This window comes from Panthera leo, chromosome A1 (genome assembly GCF_018350215.1).
Source record: "Panthera leo isolate Ple1 chromosome A1, P.leo_Ple1_pat1.1, whole genome shotgun sequence".
Taxonomy (NCBI): Eukaryota; Metazoa; Chordata; class Mammalia; order Carnivora; family Felidae; genus Panthera; species Panthera leo.
In genome coordinates this window covers 144,315,665-144,335,394 of record NC_056679.1, presented here as the reverse complement: position 1 = coordinate 144,335,394, position 19,730 = coordinate 144,315,665, and the positions used below count along the sequence as shown (strand labels likewise).

Genomic DNA, 19,730 nt, shown 5'->3' with positions numbered 1-19,730 from the left:
TACCATTCAAAAACAAAACAAGTCCTTCACTGGATCTCTCACCGTCTCCCCCTGGCCAAGCTGCCCTGGTGACACCTGTACTAACACTCTATTTCTTGACCTCTCACTCACTCTTTAACCCTTTTTAACCGGAGTATGGTCCCACCATTCCACCAAAACAGCTCCTGCTAAGGTCAATAGTGACAGCCACCTTGTTAAGATCGAAGTTGACTTTTCAGGCTTCCTTTCACCTGACCTCTCTGTGCTGCTGGCCACTTTCTCCTTGAAGGAGTCTTTCCCTGACAGTGTAACATCCTGGTTTTGTCCTCCCTTTCTGGCTACTCGTCCTTTGTTGGTTTTTCTAGCTTATCATGTTACTCACCTATGACATGTTGGTAGTCCTAAGACTCAGTCTTAGGACCTTATTTTCTCCACTATACTCTCTAACATGATCTCAGCCACACCCAGGTCTTCACTTACCACTTATACAGAGATGTCTCACAGCCAATTTATATCATTACTTTTCATCTTTTCCTCTGGACTCTACATCCAACTGCCTATATGACAGCTCCCCTAGAATGTCTGAGTATTTCTCCTTACTATGTATAAAAATAAAAGTCAGGATCTATGGCAAAAAGAAAATCACACTCTTCCAGTAAATGCTAGCACTGTCCAAACCAGATGCATAAACCACTGTCATCTCTGACACTCCATTCATCTCAGCTGCATATCCCTTCTATCACCAACCCCTGTTGATTTATTTCCCGAACACCTTTCAAATGAGACTCCTTTCCACTCAAACTAACATTACAAACCTCATCCAAAGTACTGATACCTCTCACTGAGACCACTGCAGGAGTCTATTGATAAGGTTACTACTTGGTCCTTTCTCCAAACGTTTCCTGCATTATAGCCAACGTAGATGTGATCATGCCAAGCCTTGCTTAGAACTCTTCAATGGTTTCTCATGGCTGAGGAAAAAGTCCCAACCCTCTAAACTCTGTGTCACTTGCCCTTACCTATTCTTCAACTTCATCTAGAATAATGTTCTCCTAGACAGTCACTCTTCAGTCCCTTATCTACGATTTTTTTTTAATGCTAAGAGACTCTGCACACACACCCCCTGTCTGAAATTGTCTTTCTTCCTTTGATTAGTCAGCTCACCCTTCAGATAGGCCTCAAGAGTTGCTTGCTAAGGGAAGCCTTCCCTGTCCAGCTCATACCCTGCTCGCAGACTGTCAGAGCATCTTGTACACAGCCTTTATATGTTTGTCACTGCTGCAATTTCACATTTTTTATGTAATTCTTTTGGTTAATATTGATCATCTCCACCAGGTAAGTTTCACTAGAACAGAAAATATGGTTGTTTGGCAGTCCCACTGTTTGTTATATATTAGATGCTAATATATGCTGGATAAAAGAATAAATTAAAATGAATAAATACCTAAATTTCTTGAAATTAGTGTGGTTTGTCCTTTTTCAGAAGGCTTACACTTGCTATCCCTGAATGCACTTTATAAAAGCATTTAATATAAGGGGCATAAAACAGTCACTATACATTGGTAAGAATGTTATTTCTGGTATTTTAAATATATTACTATTATAAAGTTTAACTTTTTATTATTATCACTGAATTCATTTCTTATAGGCAAAAACTATTTTCTGATTATCTCTGAATCCATTCCTAAATATGTGCCTAACTTCATAAGAAAAGCTGGACAAAACCAAATTCTTACTGTTTCCCTTGCAATTATGGCCATGAGACACAATTCTGGTTAGTGAAATATATGTGGAAGTCTTCTGGGAGGCTTCTGAAAAGGCACTGATTTCCTGAAAAAAGAAGGCGGGGGGGGGGGGGGGGGCGGGTGGAGAGGCCGGGGAGCCTGTGGCATTCTCTCTTCCTGTTCCCACATGCGAACATGAATGTGATGCCTGGAGTCACAGCAACTATCTAGCAGCTATGAGGGAAAGGCCAAAAATATTGCAGAACCACCACAACAGCGGAAACAACAGCGCACCTCAAGCATTCTTATTGTATGAGAAAAGTAAACTCTTATTTTTTTTCTATTACTTATATCTAAAATACATATATATCTAAAAATATCCATAACTGATATTCTGCTCACTAACAAGATTCTCTTCCAGTCAAACCATCTTACTTTGCCCAAGAAGTCTTTCTCTCTTTCCCTCTTCTCCTTTTAATCTTTTTTCCCTTGGTTAAATTTCTGTCACTCTCCCTACTAAGGTAACCAAAATAAAATACCTAGTATATTTATTTTTACAAGATAGAAGACTAATTACAATTTAAAAAGTAAAGAAAGAGTCCTTAAATTTCTTATACTGAATTTATCTACAAATATATAAAGATCAAAATAACATCTGTTTGGTGATATGGTATCAAACAGAATTTAGGTGTCCCTGCTTACTCTCAGGTTAAAAACCAAGCTCTAAGATAAAGTATTTTTTTTATTAAAAGTTTTTTTTAATGTTTATTTATTTTTGAGAGAGAGAGGGAGACAGAATCTGAAGCAGCTCCAGGCTCTGAGCTGTCAGCACAGAGCCCGACACGGGGCTTGAACTCACAGACCGCGAGATCATGACCTGAGCCGAAGTCAGATGTTCAACCAACTGAGCCACCCAGGCGTCCCTAAGATAAAGTATTTTAATGTCTACTCAAATGCATCAATATCAGCATGTATTTTTTTTTCTTTTATTTTAGAGAGAGAGCAAGAGAGAAAGTACACGCACAGGTGGAGTAGGGGCAGAGGGATAAAGAGAGAGAATCCCAAGCAGGCTCCACACTTAGCACAAAACCTGACGTGGGGCTCAATCTCACAACTCTGAGATCATGACCTGAGCCAAAATCAAGAGTCAGATGCTCAACCGACTGAGCTACTCAGGCGCCTCAGTATGTGATATATTCTGATGTGATTCCAAAGTCAAGTGTTATAGAAATATGCAGCTGCACAACCAATCAGACACTTATACACATAATCTGACTACATACATATGGACTATATTTAATTTTTCCAAAAATGCCCATGCTCTTAAGAAGTATAAGATACTTCTTATACTGATAAGGAACTGATAAATCTGAATAAATAGATTGAACTATGATTTTCCTATTAGTGAGACCAGGATATTTCACTTCTATTCCTAACATGACATGCAATTTAGGTTTATAAATGAAGGGTAAGACTTAGTTACGGGTAATGTTCTTAGCATTAAAAATACATACATACATACATACATACATACATAATCTTGGGCAGTGCCCTTCTCCATGTCAGTTCCCCACCTATAAAATGAGGAGGGTGGGCTGGTTTTCAGACTGTGCTCTGCAGAGCCCATCCAGTCAAGTCTGTAAGCCTTCCACTCTGACTCAGGCAGAGCAGATCTGCTTTTATCTGTTTAAATATTCATCTTTTATATAAGATTTTCTTTAAAGTAAGAACTTAGTAACCAAAAATAACTTGAAAACTAGTGGACAAAATGCTCTCCTTGGACTCCTCTGGTATTAATATTCATGATGAAATGCTCTCTTTAAGCTCCTAAGCTCTAAATATTTTAAGAGCAAATCTATTCATCTAAATACGTACACAGAAAATTCATGTGACAATGTGGGCCTGACTTATTTTCAGAAATACATTCAAATAGAACTAATGTTTTTACCTCGTGAAAATGCCATCCACAATTCCAATTGTTGCTTCCTCTGCAGGAACATAGGAGCCAATCTGAGCCATGATAGTAATCAATGCAACTTGTTTTATGTAGGAGCTCTTTCCACCCATGTTTGGTCCAGTAATTATCATTACTCTCTCTGAGTCCCCCTAGAAAATTAAAAAGCAATTTCACTTATTGTACCCAAAGGGCTTTTACATAACAGCTATAATTTATTCCATAAGTGGGAATGCCTTAAGTAAAAGATGGCTTTATGATATTTAAATATGTTACCAACTAAGTATTACAAATGGAAAGAGGGGCTTTTTGTCTTAAACCTGAACCATGATATTGCAGAACAGTGAATTTTTAGCAATGTACATGACTGTTTCTGTGTATAAATAAGGAAAAAACAAGAAGCAACCTAAATGAGATAACTACTATGGCTTTCTCATTAAATATTCATTTACCTGCCTCTTTGTGTGTTTTTTATATTGCTTACATTTAAAACCAATCAATGTGTCTACCTTAAAACTACCGGTATTTATAGGGCGCCTGGGTGGCTCAGTCCGTTAAGCGTCCGACTTCAGCTCAGGTCATGATTTCCCGGTTCTTGGGTTCAAGCCCCAGGTCGGGCTCTGTGCTGACAGCTTAAAGCCTGGAGCCTGTTTTAGATCCTGTGTCTCCCTCTCTCTCTCTGCTCCTCCCCTGCTCAAGCTCTGTCTCTCTCTGCGTCTCTCAAAAATAAATAAACATTAAAAAAAAAAAAAAAACCCTACAGGTATTATACAGCTAATTGCCCAAGGCCTTAATTTGGGTTGGTAGCACAGGAATTTTTTCAGGTATAGACAGATGACTACTAAAGAGATTTACAATACCAAATTCTAGATATCATTTTTATCAGCATTTTTCACTGGCATTTCACCAGAGGATGTAAAGGAGGCAGCAAAGCTCAAACACTTGCACTAATTTAATTTCTAGAATTTGCCTCTATTAACCAGTTATAGTACTTGCCACATATAGACTCATCCTAAGGGAAACTGTCCAACTGTAGCCCTTTGTAGAGAGGAGTGAGCCCGAGACATCCATGTGCTGTGCTATGTGAACCCACCACTCTGGGCAATACCTGCCTGGTCAAGAGTGGCCACTCTGTATCTGACCAAGAGCCCAAGACATGGCCTCACATAAATGGTCTTCTGAAACTAACCATATAATCTCTTGGGAGTTTAAACTGAGAACCATGGAGAGATTCAATCAGTTGGTATCTGGAGTAGAGGTTGAAAAGAAACACAGAACAAGACCACAAAGCACTGGGGACCATAAGTATTAACTTATGAGGAAACAAAGTATGAAGAAAAATTATACAGAACAAGGGGTAAAGAGGGTAGTTAGCAATAAAAGGTTAAGAAGAAGCAAAGGAGCCTAAAGGAGTTGAGAAACTTCATGCACATGCAAATAATGAGAGTCTCAAAGTAAAATATTATAAAGTCTTACTATTCAGGGGATAAAAAGAAAATCTGTTCCATCTCTAAAGCTGTCTTATACCCTAATTAACCAGACATTTCCAGTCTCGCTAAAGCCAAACTGTACTAGAGATCTTGTTCTTCCTGTGATTCCTTTCTCTCACGGTTACATGTGGTTTTATAATGAGATTCATAAAGCTCCATTATTTGAAGGAACTTGAGTGAATCTGTGTTTCTTGGAACAGAAAGAGCCTAGCACAGTAAGAACAAGAAAAGAAACTTTGCATGAGTAGAATGATGAAAATAATGATTAAAATAAAATTATTTCTCTTACAGAGCCTTAAAAATAATCAACCTGTTATAAATAACCAAACATCTGGCATAACCAAATATTTAAAAAATTTAAATAAAATGAACTGATTGTTTTAAAATTGGCAAAAATGACACAAGAAATACAATCTGAATAAGCTTGTATCTATTAAAGAAATTACATCTGTAATTAAAAGCCCTTCCATAAGAAAACTCCAAACCCAGATAATTTTCCCACTAATTCCTGCAAACATATAAGAAACAGCACTAATCTTATACAAAAACTCTTCTACAAAACCAAACAAAAGTAACTCTTACCAAAACATTCCAAAAATTCAACAGAATCTTTTTTTTTAAGTTTATTTACTTATTTTGAAGAAGAGAGAGAAGGAAGGGCAGAGAGAGACAGAAAGAGAATCCCAAGCAGGCTTCACATGACCTAAGCCAAGATCAGAGTCGAATGCTTAACCGAGTCAGCCACACAGGCACCCCCCAACACAATCTTGATACCAAAAACCTGTCAAGAACATAATAAAAAAGAAAAATTACAGACCAATTTCATCTATTATGTATATATGGATGAATATACATTAAACCAATCCAAAGCTATATTATATAAACAATTTAGAGTTTTTAAGGAGTATAAGGTTGGTTTAATAATCAAAGGCCAATCAATATAATTCACCACATTAAGAAAACAGAGGAGACAAATCAGATGACGATCTCCAAAGCATTTGATAAAATTCAGTATCTACTCATTAAAAAAAGGGCAGGTGCAGGAAAAGGAAATAAAAAGTATAATTATTAGAAAGGAAATAATAAATCTCATTATTCCTATATGTCATGATTATGTTCCCAGAAAAGTTAAAGAAATCTATAAAAATTATTATAGTCAATAAATGAATTAAACAAGATCTTTATATAAAATAAATATAAAACTTTATCTCTAGATTTCAGCAGTAAGTAATTGAAAATAAGAAATTTAAATTTTTTTAAAGTTTATTTACTTGTGAGAGAGAGAAAGACAGACATAGTGTGAGCGGGGGAGGGGCAGAGAGGGAGACACAGAATCTGAAGCAGGCTCCAGGCTCTGAGCTGTCAGCACAGAGCATGACGTGGGGCTCGAACTCACGAACGGTGAAATTATGACCTGAGCCGAAGACAGACGCTTAACCAACTGGGCCACCCAGGCACCCCGAAAATAAGAAATTTAATGATACAATTTACCACAATATCAAAAGAAATCAAATACTTAGGAATAAATCTAACAAAATGACCAAGACCTCTACACAGCGAACTATAAATCATTTTTGAGAGAAATTTAGGAAGACCTAGTTAAATGAAAGAATATACTATGTTCATGGACTGAAAGGCTCAATATTATAATGCTACAATAAATAAATAAATTAGTGTGATTCTGGCACAAAGACATACAGTAGAATATATCAAAGTCCAGAAACAGACTGATGCGTACACAGTTACTTGATTTGTGACAAAAGTGACACTGTAGCAAAGTACACAAAGGATGGTCTTTTCAATAACTGGGGTTTGGTCAAAAGGATGTCCACATAGAAAAATAAGAAATCCTGATTCCTAACTTCCATCATACATAAACAAAAATCAATGTCAGGTAGATTATAGCTTTGACAGCCAAAAAAACAATACAATACAATACAATACAATACAATACAATACAATACAATACAATAACTGGACAATAATATACGACCTTGGGGTAGAGAAAGATTTCTTTAATAGGCATAAATCATAATTAACTCTAAAGAAAGATTTAAAAATTGGAGTACATTAAAACTAAATACTATTAGGGGCGCCTGGGTGGCTCAGGTGGTTGAGCGTCTGAGTTCAGCTCAGGTCACGATCTCGCAGTCCGTGAGTTCGAGCCCCGCGTCAGGCTCTGGGCTGATGGCTCAGAGCCTGGAGCCTGCTTCCGATTCTGTGTCTCCCTCTCTCTCTGCCCCTCCCCCGTTCATGCTCTGTCTCTCTCTCTGTCTCAAAAGTAAATAAATGTTAAAAAAAAATTTAAAAAAACAAAACTAAATACTATTAACCAAAAGATGCCATTAAGGAAATGAAAAGCTACAACACAGATTACATGTATAGATTATATATTGCCCAAAGACTCAAATCCAGTATACATAAAGAACTTCTACAAATCAGGGGTGCCTGGGTAGCTCAGGTGTTTAAGTGTCCAACTCTTGGTTTTCATGATCTCACGATTCATGAGATTGAGCCCTGCTTCAGGCTCTGTGCAGACATCGCAGAGCCTGCTTGAGATTCCCTCCCTCCCTCCCTCCCTCTCTCTCTCACCACCCGCCCCCCACTGCCACATGCTCTCTCTCTCTCTCTCTCTCAGAATAAAGAAAATAAACTTCAAATCAAAAGAAAGACAACCCCAAGAAAAATTGTCAACAAAACTTTAAAAGAAAATGACAAAAAAAATACAAATGAGTTGGTATAGGTCAGAAATAGGACTATAAATCAGCAAAAACAATGTATGCTATGTTCAACAAACAACGGTGGGACAACTGGGTACCCATGTGAAAAAAAATAGACGTAGGCCTGAAACTCACACAGTGGCCCCAAATCAAATCTAGATGAGGGAATTAATTGTGAAAAGCAAACCTTAAACTTTTAGATGAAAACATAGAAAAACAGCTTAATAGCATCAAGATAGAGAATGATTTACTGAAAGAAATAGGAAAAGCAACACAACAATATAAATCATAAAAGGAAAGACTATGATTAATTTTTTAAAAAATTATATTAAGCCACCAAACACAAAATAAAAAGGCATAAAGAAGTAGTACTTCTACACAGTAATAACACCAAAACAATGAAAAAATGGGCAAAGGATACAAACAGGATATTTACAGAAAAAGAAACACTCAAAGCCGAAAACTTTTCTTAATCAGGAAAAGGAAAACGAAATCAGCAGGATTTTTCAAGGGATCTACAAGCTATTCCTAACATTCAAATGAAGGAATAAAGAAATACTAACGGTGAAAATTTTTGAAGGAATATTTTTTAAAAGACAGCTTTCACATTCATCAGATCATCAAAAGGCTTAAAAGTCTATTTATGCAGAACGTTGGCAAGGATACGGAGAACAATTTGGAAATGCTTAAAGATTGCGTATACTGGTCTACATGACCCAGTAATTCCTCTCTTAGTAATCTACCCTAGAAAGATACACAAGTACTCAGAAAGATATTTCTATGACTGTTCACTCTAGTACTGTTTGTATTCATAATAAACAAAAAATGGAAAGAATGTATCATCAGGAAAATGAGATGTATTCTATACAATTATTAAACAATCATTTACAAAACAGTATACAACAGGATAGGTGCAATGTGCCATATTTATGTACATTTTAAAAACACACAAAATTATATACAGTTAAAATACAAATATATACAAAATACAAACCTTGCACAAGGATAATAAATAACATCAGGATAATGGTTACCAATAAGAGGAGGTGAAGGGGGAGAAAAAGAAATAGCAATTATGTGAAGCCTTAGCTATATCTGTAACATTTTATTTACTTTAAATAAATCTCAAGTTCATATTACGAAAGTTCATTCTCTATGATATTTGAGTGAAAGGTAAACAGGTGTCTATTATACTGTTTTCTACACTTTTTCATTTGTTTGAAATATTAGCTAAAAATTATTTAAATGAATTATCTTAAGATTTAATTATTCATTTCATGAATAATCATCATGAATCATCAAATAGCTCTTATAAACTGATTTATAGATTCAGGAAAAATTTATATAACTTCCAAATGACATTTTGTTATTTGGACCTCCAGCACAGTTACATAAAAATAGAACCGCAGAAGAGAAACATATAATAGAAAGTAAAAGACTGTAACACAAGGGAAATGACCCACAGATGGGTTACATGCACCACGATGAGGTCCCGAACCATGAAGGCATTATTGGTGGAGCTGCCTGAAGTGCAATTACCAAACTCAATGAACAATGAAGGGGGCTGATGGACGTGCACAGGCAAAAAAAAAAAAAAAAAAAAAAAAAAAATTCTTTTAATAATTTAGGAAAGCTGTAAGAACAATAAAAATATATACCTTTTATCTTTTTAAAGACTTTTAAGGTAATTTTTTAAAGTTTTTGTTTCTTTATTTTGAGAAAGAAAGAGAGAGCGCGCTACTGTGGGAGGGGCAGAGGGAGAGAGAGAATCCCAAGCAGGCTCCACACTGTCAGCTCAGAGACCAAGGAAGGGCTCAAACTCACGAACCCGTGACATCATGACCAGAGCCAAAGTCAGACGCTTAACCAACTGAGCCACCCAGGTACTCCTACACACCTTTTATTTGTAGACACCGTACTCCTTCCAAAGCCTTGAAAGAAAAGAGCATTTACACTTAGTGCTTGATTCAGTTTTCTCATCCAATGAGAATAAAAAATTTGACAGGGTAGTGACAGGTCAGTGCAACTGTGTAGCTCTCAGTTCCCTAGTGTCTAAAATGAGGGTGAATTTGGGACGCCTGGGTGGCTTGGTCAGTTAAGCGTCCAACTTCGGCTCAGGTCATGATCTCACGGTCCGTGGGTTGGAGCCCCGCGTCGGGCTCTGTGCTGACAGCTCAGAGCCTGGAGCCTGTTTCAGATTCTGTGTCTCCCTCTCTCTCTGCCCCTCCCCTGTTCATGCTCTGTCTCTCTCTGTCTCAAAAATAAATAAACGTTAAAAAATTTTTTTTTTTTAAATGAGGGTGAATTAAATGATCTCTCACCTTCAAGTTCTATGATTCTCTGAAAAATAGTAGGTCCAAATTCAGGCGTATGACATTGGAGATGTGGCTTTGTGTTCAACTGAAGAGGGGAAACTGGAATTCACTTGTCCGAAGTGCTTGGGGGAAATGGTACACAGGGACCGCAGTGAGACTTGCGGTCACTTCTTTTTTTTTTTTTTTTTTCATGTTTATTTATTTTTGAGATAGAGGCAGAATGCGAGTGGGGGAGGGGTAGAGGGAGGGGCAGAGAGAGAGGAAGACAGAAAATCAGAAGCTCCAGGTTCTGAGCTGCCTGCACAGAGCCCAATGCAGGGCTCAAACTCACAAACCGTGAGATCATGACCTGAGCTGAAGTCAGATGACTAACTGACTGAGCCACCCAGGTGCCCCAGACTTGCGGTCACTTCTGTGAAAGTGAACTTTCCAGGCCTATCCAGGATTTGAAGATTTCAGGTGAGAACTAACTTGGAGGCTTTAAGGAATGAAATGCTTTCAACTCACTTAACTATTTTTAGGTGACAAAGTGGCTGCCTTCCCAATAAGCACTAATATTTATACCTCCAATGGGAGCTAAATTATACACTGGGCACACTCTAGTAAACACTAATGTAAAAAAGACACTGTGGAGAATCAGGAGGGACTTTGAGATGCATAAATACTACCTGTCCCCTCTCTACTGCCACCATCCTGGTGGACCACTGCAGTAGATCCCAACTGGTCTTCTTGCTTCTCTGCCCACAGTCCGTTCTCCACATAACAGTCAGAGTGATGGTCTTAAAAATGAAAACAGGGGCACCTGCGTGGCTCAGTCAGCTAAGCGTCCGACTTCGGCTCAGGTCATGATCTCACCTGATCTCACAGCTCAGAGCCTGGAGCCTGCTTCGGATCTGTGTTTCCCTCTCTCTCTGCCCCTCCCCTGCTCACATTCTGTCTTTTTGTCTCTCAAAAATGAATAAAAAAATTAAAAAATGAAAACAGAATTGGTCTCCTGCTAAAAAGCCCTCACACAGCTCCCCAGTGTTCTAATAATAAAGCCTGGATTCCACACCACTGCCAAAAGGCCATGCCTGCCTCTCTGGCCCAGTCTCCTCCCACCCTCCACACGTTCACTTACTACTAGCCAGGCTCGGTTTATGCTCTTCTTCCACCTGCTGGAAGGTGCCAAGCTGTCCAGGCCTTTCCATAGTTCCTTGCATCTGGGGTACTCTTCCCTGATTAGATCCTTTTTGTCATTCAAGTCCAAACTCAAACATCAACTCCCAGGAGAGACCTTTTCTGACCACTCAATCTACTTAAGCCCCTCTGCCCTGTCACACTCTATCATGACACCCATTTGATTTTCTTTATATCTTTTACCCTTCTCTGAGATTTCCTTAATTTTCTTGTTTACTTATTACCAGCGTCACTGCTAGAAAGTTAGTTCCCATGAGAGGAACTAGGTTATCTTGCTCATCCCCAATGAATACAACATGGCCTGCTACAAAGAAGGCACTTAATAAGTACTGGTCAAATATATGAATTTATTGTGTGAAAGGCACTGCAACAGGGATATTCACCACCCTGACATATCAAAAAATCATGTGCATTCTCTCTGGAAACTAGTCAGGAATATGGGACTCCCTGTCCTCTACAGTTCCCAAGATAACCTAGTTAGTAAGGAAATGATCAAGAAATCTCACACCTGGAGCACCAGGGTGGCTCAATTGGTTGAGTGTCTGACTTTGGTTCAGGTTATGATCTTGTGCTTAGTGAGTTTGAACCCCACATCAGGCTCGCGGCTGTCAGCCTCAGTAGGGAACCCGCTTCAGGTCCTCTGTCCCTCTTTTTGCCCTTCCCCTACCTTCTCCCCAAAATGAATAAATATTAAAAAAAGAAAAAAGAAATCTCACACATGTATTTTATGCATCTACCTTTCAGCAAGGATCATATGTCCTTTGATGTCCACACATCAAAAGGTCCTAGATATGAAAAACACCTTAAATCTATCTGGAAAACCAGTCAGGATGAGGAAACATTGCAAGAGAATAGCGAGAAGCTGAAAACTGGCAAAAACTCTTTACCCTTTCCGGAACCTACTGAAGTTACCAAGAACACATCAAACTGGACAGCCTAGATGGTGCCCAGACCTATGCCAGGTACTGAGCGTGATGCTGCACACAGAGCAAGCTCTCAGAAAATCACAGCTGGATGGCTGAATGAATAAAAGACAGTAAACAAACACGGAAGTACTCCACCATGGGGACTATGTTTCTGGATGGCATCTACTGCCTCGATGAACCTTTGGGGAGACTAAAGTTCAATCTCTCAAGTTTTTACCTTGGTACTGGTGATGTCTGTCTGGATAGCATCAGTCAGTAAGAGACTAGCAGTGGATATCAAGAATCAAACACTGAATCTAAACCAGTAAGTTTTGAGATAACTAGTCAACTTCCACACTGAATTCTGTCTTCTGTGGAAAGAGAAGCGAAGCGGAGTTGAAAACATAAAAGGTTTTAAGGTACCATAAGAACACTGCAGCTAACAAGTGCCACAGATAACTGTGCTGATGACCTGATGTGCACCATCTCATTTAGCTCTCACAACAAACAGCCTCACAGGATAACGATAGTACTACTGTATTTCCATGTTACAGCAAGGAAACACAGGCCAGGAGACTCTAAGTACCTTGTCCAGTAACACGCAGCTACTAAGTAACAGAACTGGGATGTTAAGTAAAGATCATCTCTGGACAAATGTCTCATAGGGGATCCCTACTCAATGACAGAGAGTCAGTCACTGCTAAACAGGACAAGGGCTACTCTGGTGCAGGGCCAGCATCCGTGGGTCCATCACTGGGTACACTAAAATGATGGTCAGAACAGTCCTAAAGTCAGGAGGTGTATAGCAAAAAAAAATTAAATAAATAAAACACCAAAAGTGTCACATGTTAATTTCCAAGACTTGGGCATTAGCTGCTTTTTACAAAAAAGCCTTCTTTCCTTGACAGGTACCGATATTGACATCTATCTTCAAGAAAGGCTCATGGGAGAACTATTTTTATAATAGTTGCAAACTGCTGAAAAAGTTTGGCAGTTTCAAAGTGTTTTATTCCTTGAAAATGTCAATCAATAACAGGTTACAGTAAGAGACTCCCTAGCGAAAGCCTCCTCCAGACAAACTCTTAGCCAAATCCTTGCACTTTTAACCCAAGGTGAACTACAAACAGAAGGGGATAATGAGGCTGGAGAGGAGTACAGACTATAAGCTGAGATGCTGAGGAAAGGGTCCAAATCCTTCTGATGCCTGGATGCTACCCAATTTATATTCCACTAAGAGCTAGTTGTTACTCAACCTAATCCCCTCATTTTATAGATGAAGAGAACAGTGGTCTATCCAAGGTGATAGCAAAACATCGGCAGAACAGGACTGGAATTTACATCTCCAATCACTGTTAGGCACTCTCCCACTACCTCTATGTACCAACAAGTGGTACGTGGTAAGAGTTTTAAAAACAAAACAAAGAAAATGCCTGGATAAAAGAGATTATTTCTTTTTTTTTTCAATATATGAAGTTTATTGTCAAATTGGTTTCCATACAACACCCAGTGCTCATCCCAAAAGGTGCCCTCCTCAATACCCATCACCCACCCTCCCCTCCCTCCCGCCCCCCATCAACCCTCAGTTTGTTCTCAGTTTTTTAAAAGAGATTATTTCTGACCAGAGTAATGATGAAAGCTCTGAGGAGGCAGTAGTATCTTTTGGGTCATAAGGAATGAGTACTTATTCAATCAATGGAGATGGGTTATGGACAGGAAGAGAGAAGCCCAGGTCAGAACCCATTAAAAAGTCATCAGTTATATAAAATATCCTTCTTTATCTCAGTGGTTCAGAAGCAGGAAGAAATGGGTACCAGGGGTGAGAAGTAACAGAAAAAAATGTTCAAGTGCCATTAATGTTTCCTCTACTTTCTTTTTTTAACAGTATGATCCCATGATTATACTATACAAAAATCACATTTATAGCAAAATCTATGAGAATAATTCAGGCACAGAATTAAATTAAGCTTAGTGCTCAGACATATTTTTATGGTATGCATTACTGCTACTCTGCTTGGTAATTAGGTACAAAGAGTCAATAAATAGCTGATGAAATTAGTATAATCAGTCTTTTATATAGTCAAAGCAAGTATTTCTAGGGTACCTAGAAGTATTTATCTTGGGAGAAGGAAGGAAATGGGAAGTTGGTGACCTTGTTCCCCTCCAGTACACCCTCATCTTTACTGTTTTCAAGCATCATTCATGTAACAAATGTGTGAGCACTTACTATGTGCCACACAGTGCTAGGGGCTGAGGTGCTTAAAGCCCCTTCTTGATTTCAGGCGAAGGGATTGTCACTGGGAATTCAGTGTCCACCCACCACCGCTGGGCTGTGGACTTCCCTTGGGGTTACAGAGATCCACAGGGTTCAAGTATTTCCTGGGAACCTTCCTGCTTTGCACATTCAACTCATTTTCTTCCCTTCCACAAACTGAGAAACACTGAACCACAATTTTCCCTTTCCCTCTCTCAATAAGGGGAATTTATATTGCTTACATTAAAAACAAACAAAAAAAAACCAACAACCAACTAAAACTCCAACTTCAGTTGCTGTCAAAAATCCATCTATTAGAAAGTCATTTGGTTTAATAAATAAACAGTGCTGAGACTGCACGGGATTGCAGTGGCATTTCCCAAGCAGAATTATCTTGGCACATTATGTCTTGGTCTGCCTCATGGGTCACAGGTATGCTAAGAAGCTGACCTCCTAATCCTCAAGGTGGCAGTTGGGGCTGGGGTTGCCAGAGCCTTGGGCCAACCTCCTTTGGCTCTGAGCAACATTTTCCTTTTCCTTTCATTCCAGTTTATCACCATACCCTTATCATTTTCAAGACAGTGAAAAAGTGAAGAAGATTAAAAAGCATTGGCTTGCCTGACAATACTTTGTGTTCTGGGAAATAGTTCAAGAGTACTCAACTTGGGTAACCTCTGGCAAGTCAACTTCCCCTTTCTGGGCTTTGGTTTCCTCCTAAGTAAGAAGAGGTGGTTACACGAAATGATCCCTAACATCCCTTCTAGTTCTACAGTATAATTATTCAGGAAATTGTGATATTCCCATACAACATCCTAAAAAATAACATTTTGTGGGAAAAAAGGGCAAAAATTTAGAGTGAGATTTGGAGACTGCTCAAGGCTTATAGCTAATCCTTGTTTATTTAACAAATATGATTAGATGCCCGCTAAATGCCAGAGAACTGTGACTGACAGCAGCATTACAACTAACCAGAGAAGCCTATTCCCTTCTCATGAAGCTTACGGTACACTAGGAACCACATACAAAAGCACTTATAATTAACTGGGTAAGTACTAAAATGGGGAGAAATAAGAGTATAACGGGTAAGTGATGAGATACCCAACCCAGCAGTGGTTAGGAAAGGCTCAGTGCAGAAAGTGACATCCAAGACAAGACTTCAAGAACAGCAGGAGCTGGAGGGCGGGATGGGGTGGGTTGTGGGTGTGTGTGAGGCAGGAGTGGATGGTGTTGGGGAAAGATGACATTCTAGGCAGAGGGAATGCCATCTGCCAAGTCCCAGAGGCATGGTAACTTGGGAACTACATGGCTGGAATTTTAAGCATGATTTTAAGTGCGAGAGTGACAGGACAGGTTAGGAAAAGCCCTGCAGCTGCAGAATGGAGAACTGAACTGGAGATGGGCAAGATGGACATGGGGAAATCCAACGCTGCTAAGTCCACAAACACTCAGATTATGCAGTGAATCGGGAAGGCAAACAAAAAGAGGATTTAAAAGAGTATTCCTTTCAATTCTGCTTGGAGAAGTCAAACCAAGGTTTCCTAGAAGATGTGGCAGAGCTAGGTGTCACAGGATAGGAAGAAATACACAGTAGCATCTGGTTACCACTGGAGCAAGTGTGACTAAACTAGAACTCTGAATTCTGAAAGTAAGGTAGGGGAAATATGTTTAAAAGATTCTTAGAAAGTCCTCACTTAAACCTGCTTTTAGTGAAACTACTCCTTCAGTGTTAGCTCCTGAGAGGGCTTTTTTTTCATCAGCCTTCTTTACATTGTTACATAATTTCCCTGAGAGATCCAGAATCTAAACTCCTGTACGTACATCATGATCATCCTAAAATACCTAACTCCAGCTCAGACCTCTCTCTTGGTCTTCATATTCACCTTCACATTAGGATCTTCACCCAATGTTACCCAAACACCTCAGAGTCACAGTTCCTCTCTATTTAATTCTTTGCTATATTTTTGTATTCTATAGAAGCTAATAGTCTGTCTCTTTCTTCTTTATAAGCCTGATATCATGCACAATACTGACACAAAGTGCGTCAAAATCGCTAAGAACAAAATATTCACAAAATAATGCTAATAAAAATTCATAAATAAATGCAAAATTGTGAAATGTGAAAAAAAGAGTATTCTTCAAACTGGCAGAGGAGAAGTAGGCAGAAAGTTGGCTTGTTCAGAAGAACTATAATAAGTTCACATAAGACAGAATCCAGAAAAGTATATTATAATCACATGTACAAAAGACCATTTCTTAAAATTACATGATTATCAAAAGCAACAATGTCATTTGACTTTCAGGAAATTATTTTCAGGCTATATTTTATAATTAACACCTATAAATTATTTTAAATTGAGTTTTACATAGTAAGTTCTTTTTCAACACTATCCCTATATATAAATTTATACCCTGCAAAATAGAATGCACTTCACCATAGCAACAGTTCTATATCAACTCCTACTCAAGTTAGAAAAAGCATATGTAAAAGAAATGAATATTCTGGAATATTCTAAAGTGCCTACTGGAAAAAAATCTCTCCATTTATTTTGTAAAAATTTAAATATAAAATTTTAATGTTTCCTTAAAACATTTTTATAATTAGGTAAAAGGCTACTTTAGTTTCTCAAATCTTGCTTTATTAAACAGTATAATATATTTTTTATTCATTAAAAACAATTTTTTTCCCGTTTATTCAGTTTTTGAGAGAGAGAGACAGAGCGTGAGCGGGGTACAGACAGAGAGAGAGGGAGACACAGAATCTGAAGCAGGCTCCAGGCTCTGAGCTGTCAGCACAGAGCCCGATGCAGGGCTCGAACTCACAAACCATGAGATCATGACCTAAACTGAAGTCAGACGCTTAACCGACTGAGCCACCCAGGTGCCCCAGTATAATACTTTTAAAATAATGTGAAAGAGAAAAAAAAAAAGAATGAAAAAGAGAAAAAAACAAAAAAAATCAATGTCGAAGATAACATACTTGGGATTGCGTTTGAGTTGGCTGGCGTGCTGGGGGATGGGGACAGTAACAGGAAGTAATGTTTAAGAGATTTAGAAGCAAAATATAAACCAAGGTATTAAATGTTACAACTATATTACTTTCTCAAGAAAAGCTATACCCCCACTGGTATTATGGGAACTGAAAAAGAAATTCTTACGTTCATTCTTCTTTTAAAAGTCAATAAAGCATCAGTACGTATTAACTTGGCTTGATAACTTAAGCAATTTACAAATTCCCTAATGAGAACGAACAACTTTACAGACTTTGCGGACCAGATTATACACTACTAACAAGTCTGTGTGTTATATCAAAATGTAATATTAAACTTAATGTAATTCAAAGTATTTCCTTTCACTTACCACACTTGGGGCCAGCCAAATTCACCATGTGCATATCTCTGTCACCCGTGCTCACAGCCCAAGAGGGAATACTCTGTTATATTCCCAACTCCCTTGCTGTTCTGGACTTCCTTTCTCTGACCTAATTTCTAACTGCTCTGCTACATTCCAATTTTCCCAATGAACTCTGAAAAATTCCCAAGCCCTTCTGTGGTTCTAACCTTCTTGTTTAATACCTCCTTCAAAAAGGCTTAAACTGAAACCTGGCTGTTGTTCACTTCGTTTGGAGGCTGCACTTTCGGCCACATCCTGCCACACACATCTCAGAGTTCAGAGGTTCTCCCTTATGTGTTCTTATGTGTTTCTTTAGAACTTTACCACCTCTGCTTGTCCTCACTGCAGGCATCTACAAACTTCCCTGTCACCAGTCTCCATTCCTTGGAATCTTTGGCACCTGGAACACCTTTGGCTTTCCCTACAAATGCTGCTGTTCTCTTAGATGATTTCAACACTCATGTGGATGACTTTTTCCCAAACTCTGTTCCTTGATCTCATCTCCAAAGACCTCCACTTCTGCTACCCACCTTCCACGGCCAAACCTAGGGCTTGCCATCTCCCAGAAGAGCACTATCTCTGAAATCTTAAAGTCAGGCATTTCATTCCTTGATACAACCTCTCTCACTGAACTCTTCCCTACAGTAATTCACTGATCTCATCACCAGATTATTTCACTCTATGCTGACCAAGACTCTCACTTTGAACAAATTGTAGTCAGGCTCCTCCTGGGCCCTCTTCTCCACTAGGCTTCAACCATGGCCTCTAAAAATTGCACACTTTCAGCACAAATGATTTTGTTTACTCACCCCACTAAGACACCAGAATAAACACTAGCACAGTTTCTTGCAGCTGAAGGCCATGTTCTTAGGATGACCCCAACCCTCTTAAAGTTCCTACCTGAAAAAGTACAAGACTGCCAGGAGAATTTACTGCTTCTTCCAGCCAAAAGGTGATGACCAGCAGAGAGGCCCCTGTACCTCCTCTGAGAGCAATTCCTTCAGAAAGCTTAGTTAGAAATCCATTCTCTGCCCCTTTGAGATGTAAATCTTCTACCACCTAGAAATGTCTTCTCAAGGTGAGTCATCTCTTTGAAATGCAAACATTCAAGAAGACAACTCTCCCTTTCTTTCCACTCCCCGTATGAGGGTAGAAGCTTCAACTGCCAGTTAATAAACCCAGATAGGTTTCACATTAACCAATCCCCTTCCCTGCTTGTTCCAATTTCTACTCCCTTTAATCTGCAGGACACCCCCTCCACTACCCACCCCATTCCTCTTTCCTAGTCCCTCACTCTCCCTTTAAAACACGCAGTCATCTCTGTACAAACTGAAGTTGAGTTCAGTCCACACTATCCTCTTTTCCCTACTGCAATCACAGTAATGTGATTCTACCCTTACCACTTTAATTAGTGTATGGCTTTACCTTTGACAGTGTACTCTATGTAACACACACACACACACACACACACACACACACAAAGGCAAGGCACACATGCACACCCTCCCTCCCATAAGTTTGCTTTTTTTCCCCAGTTTTAATCACTCTCTTGCTAGTATTCTAAATCCTTTAGGAATAAATTCAAATTCCTTAATATGGCATGCAAGCAAACTGGCCTCTTCCTTATTTCTGAACCCTTCTTTCTTCATACTCACTTTTCCAGGTTACTCAACATCTTTCACTTCCCTGAATTCACCCTGCTCTGCCTCACTCTTGGCCTCTCCCATGTTGGTTCCTTGACCTGGTATACTCCTCTCTACTTCTCTGGCCTATGCTGACTCCCTCTTCAGTTAGTATCTCATCCCCGGGAAACCTTGCTCAAT

The 19,730-nt window shown here is 38.9% G+C and overlaps 1 protein-coding gene across 4 annotated transcripts in view; it reads right to left on the bottom strand.

Annotated features, from left to right (window-relative positions):
• The window catches only part of MSH3 (mutS homolog 3), a 213,576-nt gene that overhangs the window by 36,585 nt on the left and 157,261 nt on the right, over positions 1-19,730 (bottom strand). For all 4 annotated transcript variants that reach the window (XR_006203637.1, XM_042942382.1, XM_042942371.1 and 1 more), the window contains exon 20: positions 3,652-3,809. Coding sequence is in view for 3 of the 4 variants with exons in the window: in XM_042942382.1 (XP_042798316.1) it covers positions 3,652-3,809 (158 nt within the window). In the remaining variant the exon portion in view is untranslated. The remainder of the gene's footprint in view (positions 1-3,651; positions 3,810-19,730) is intronic.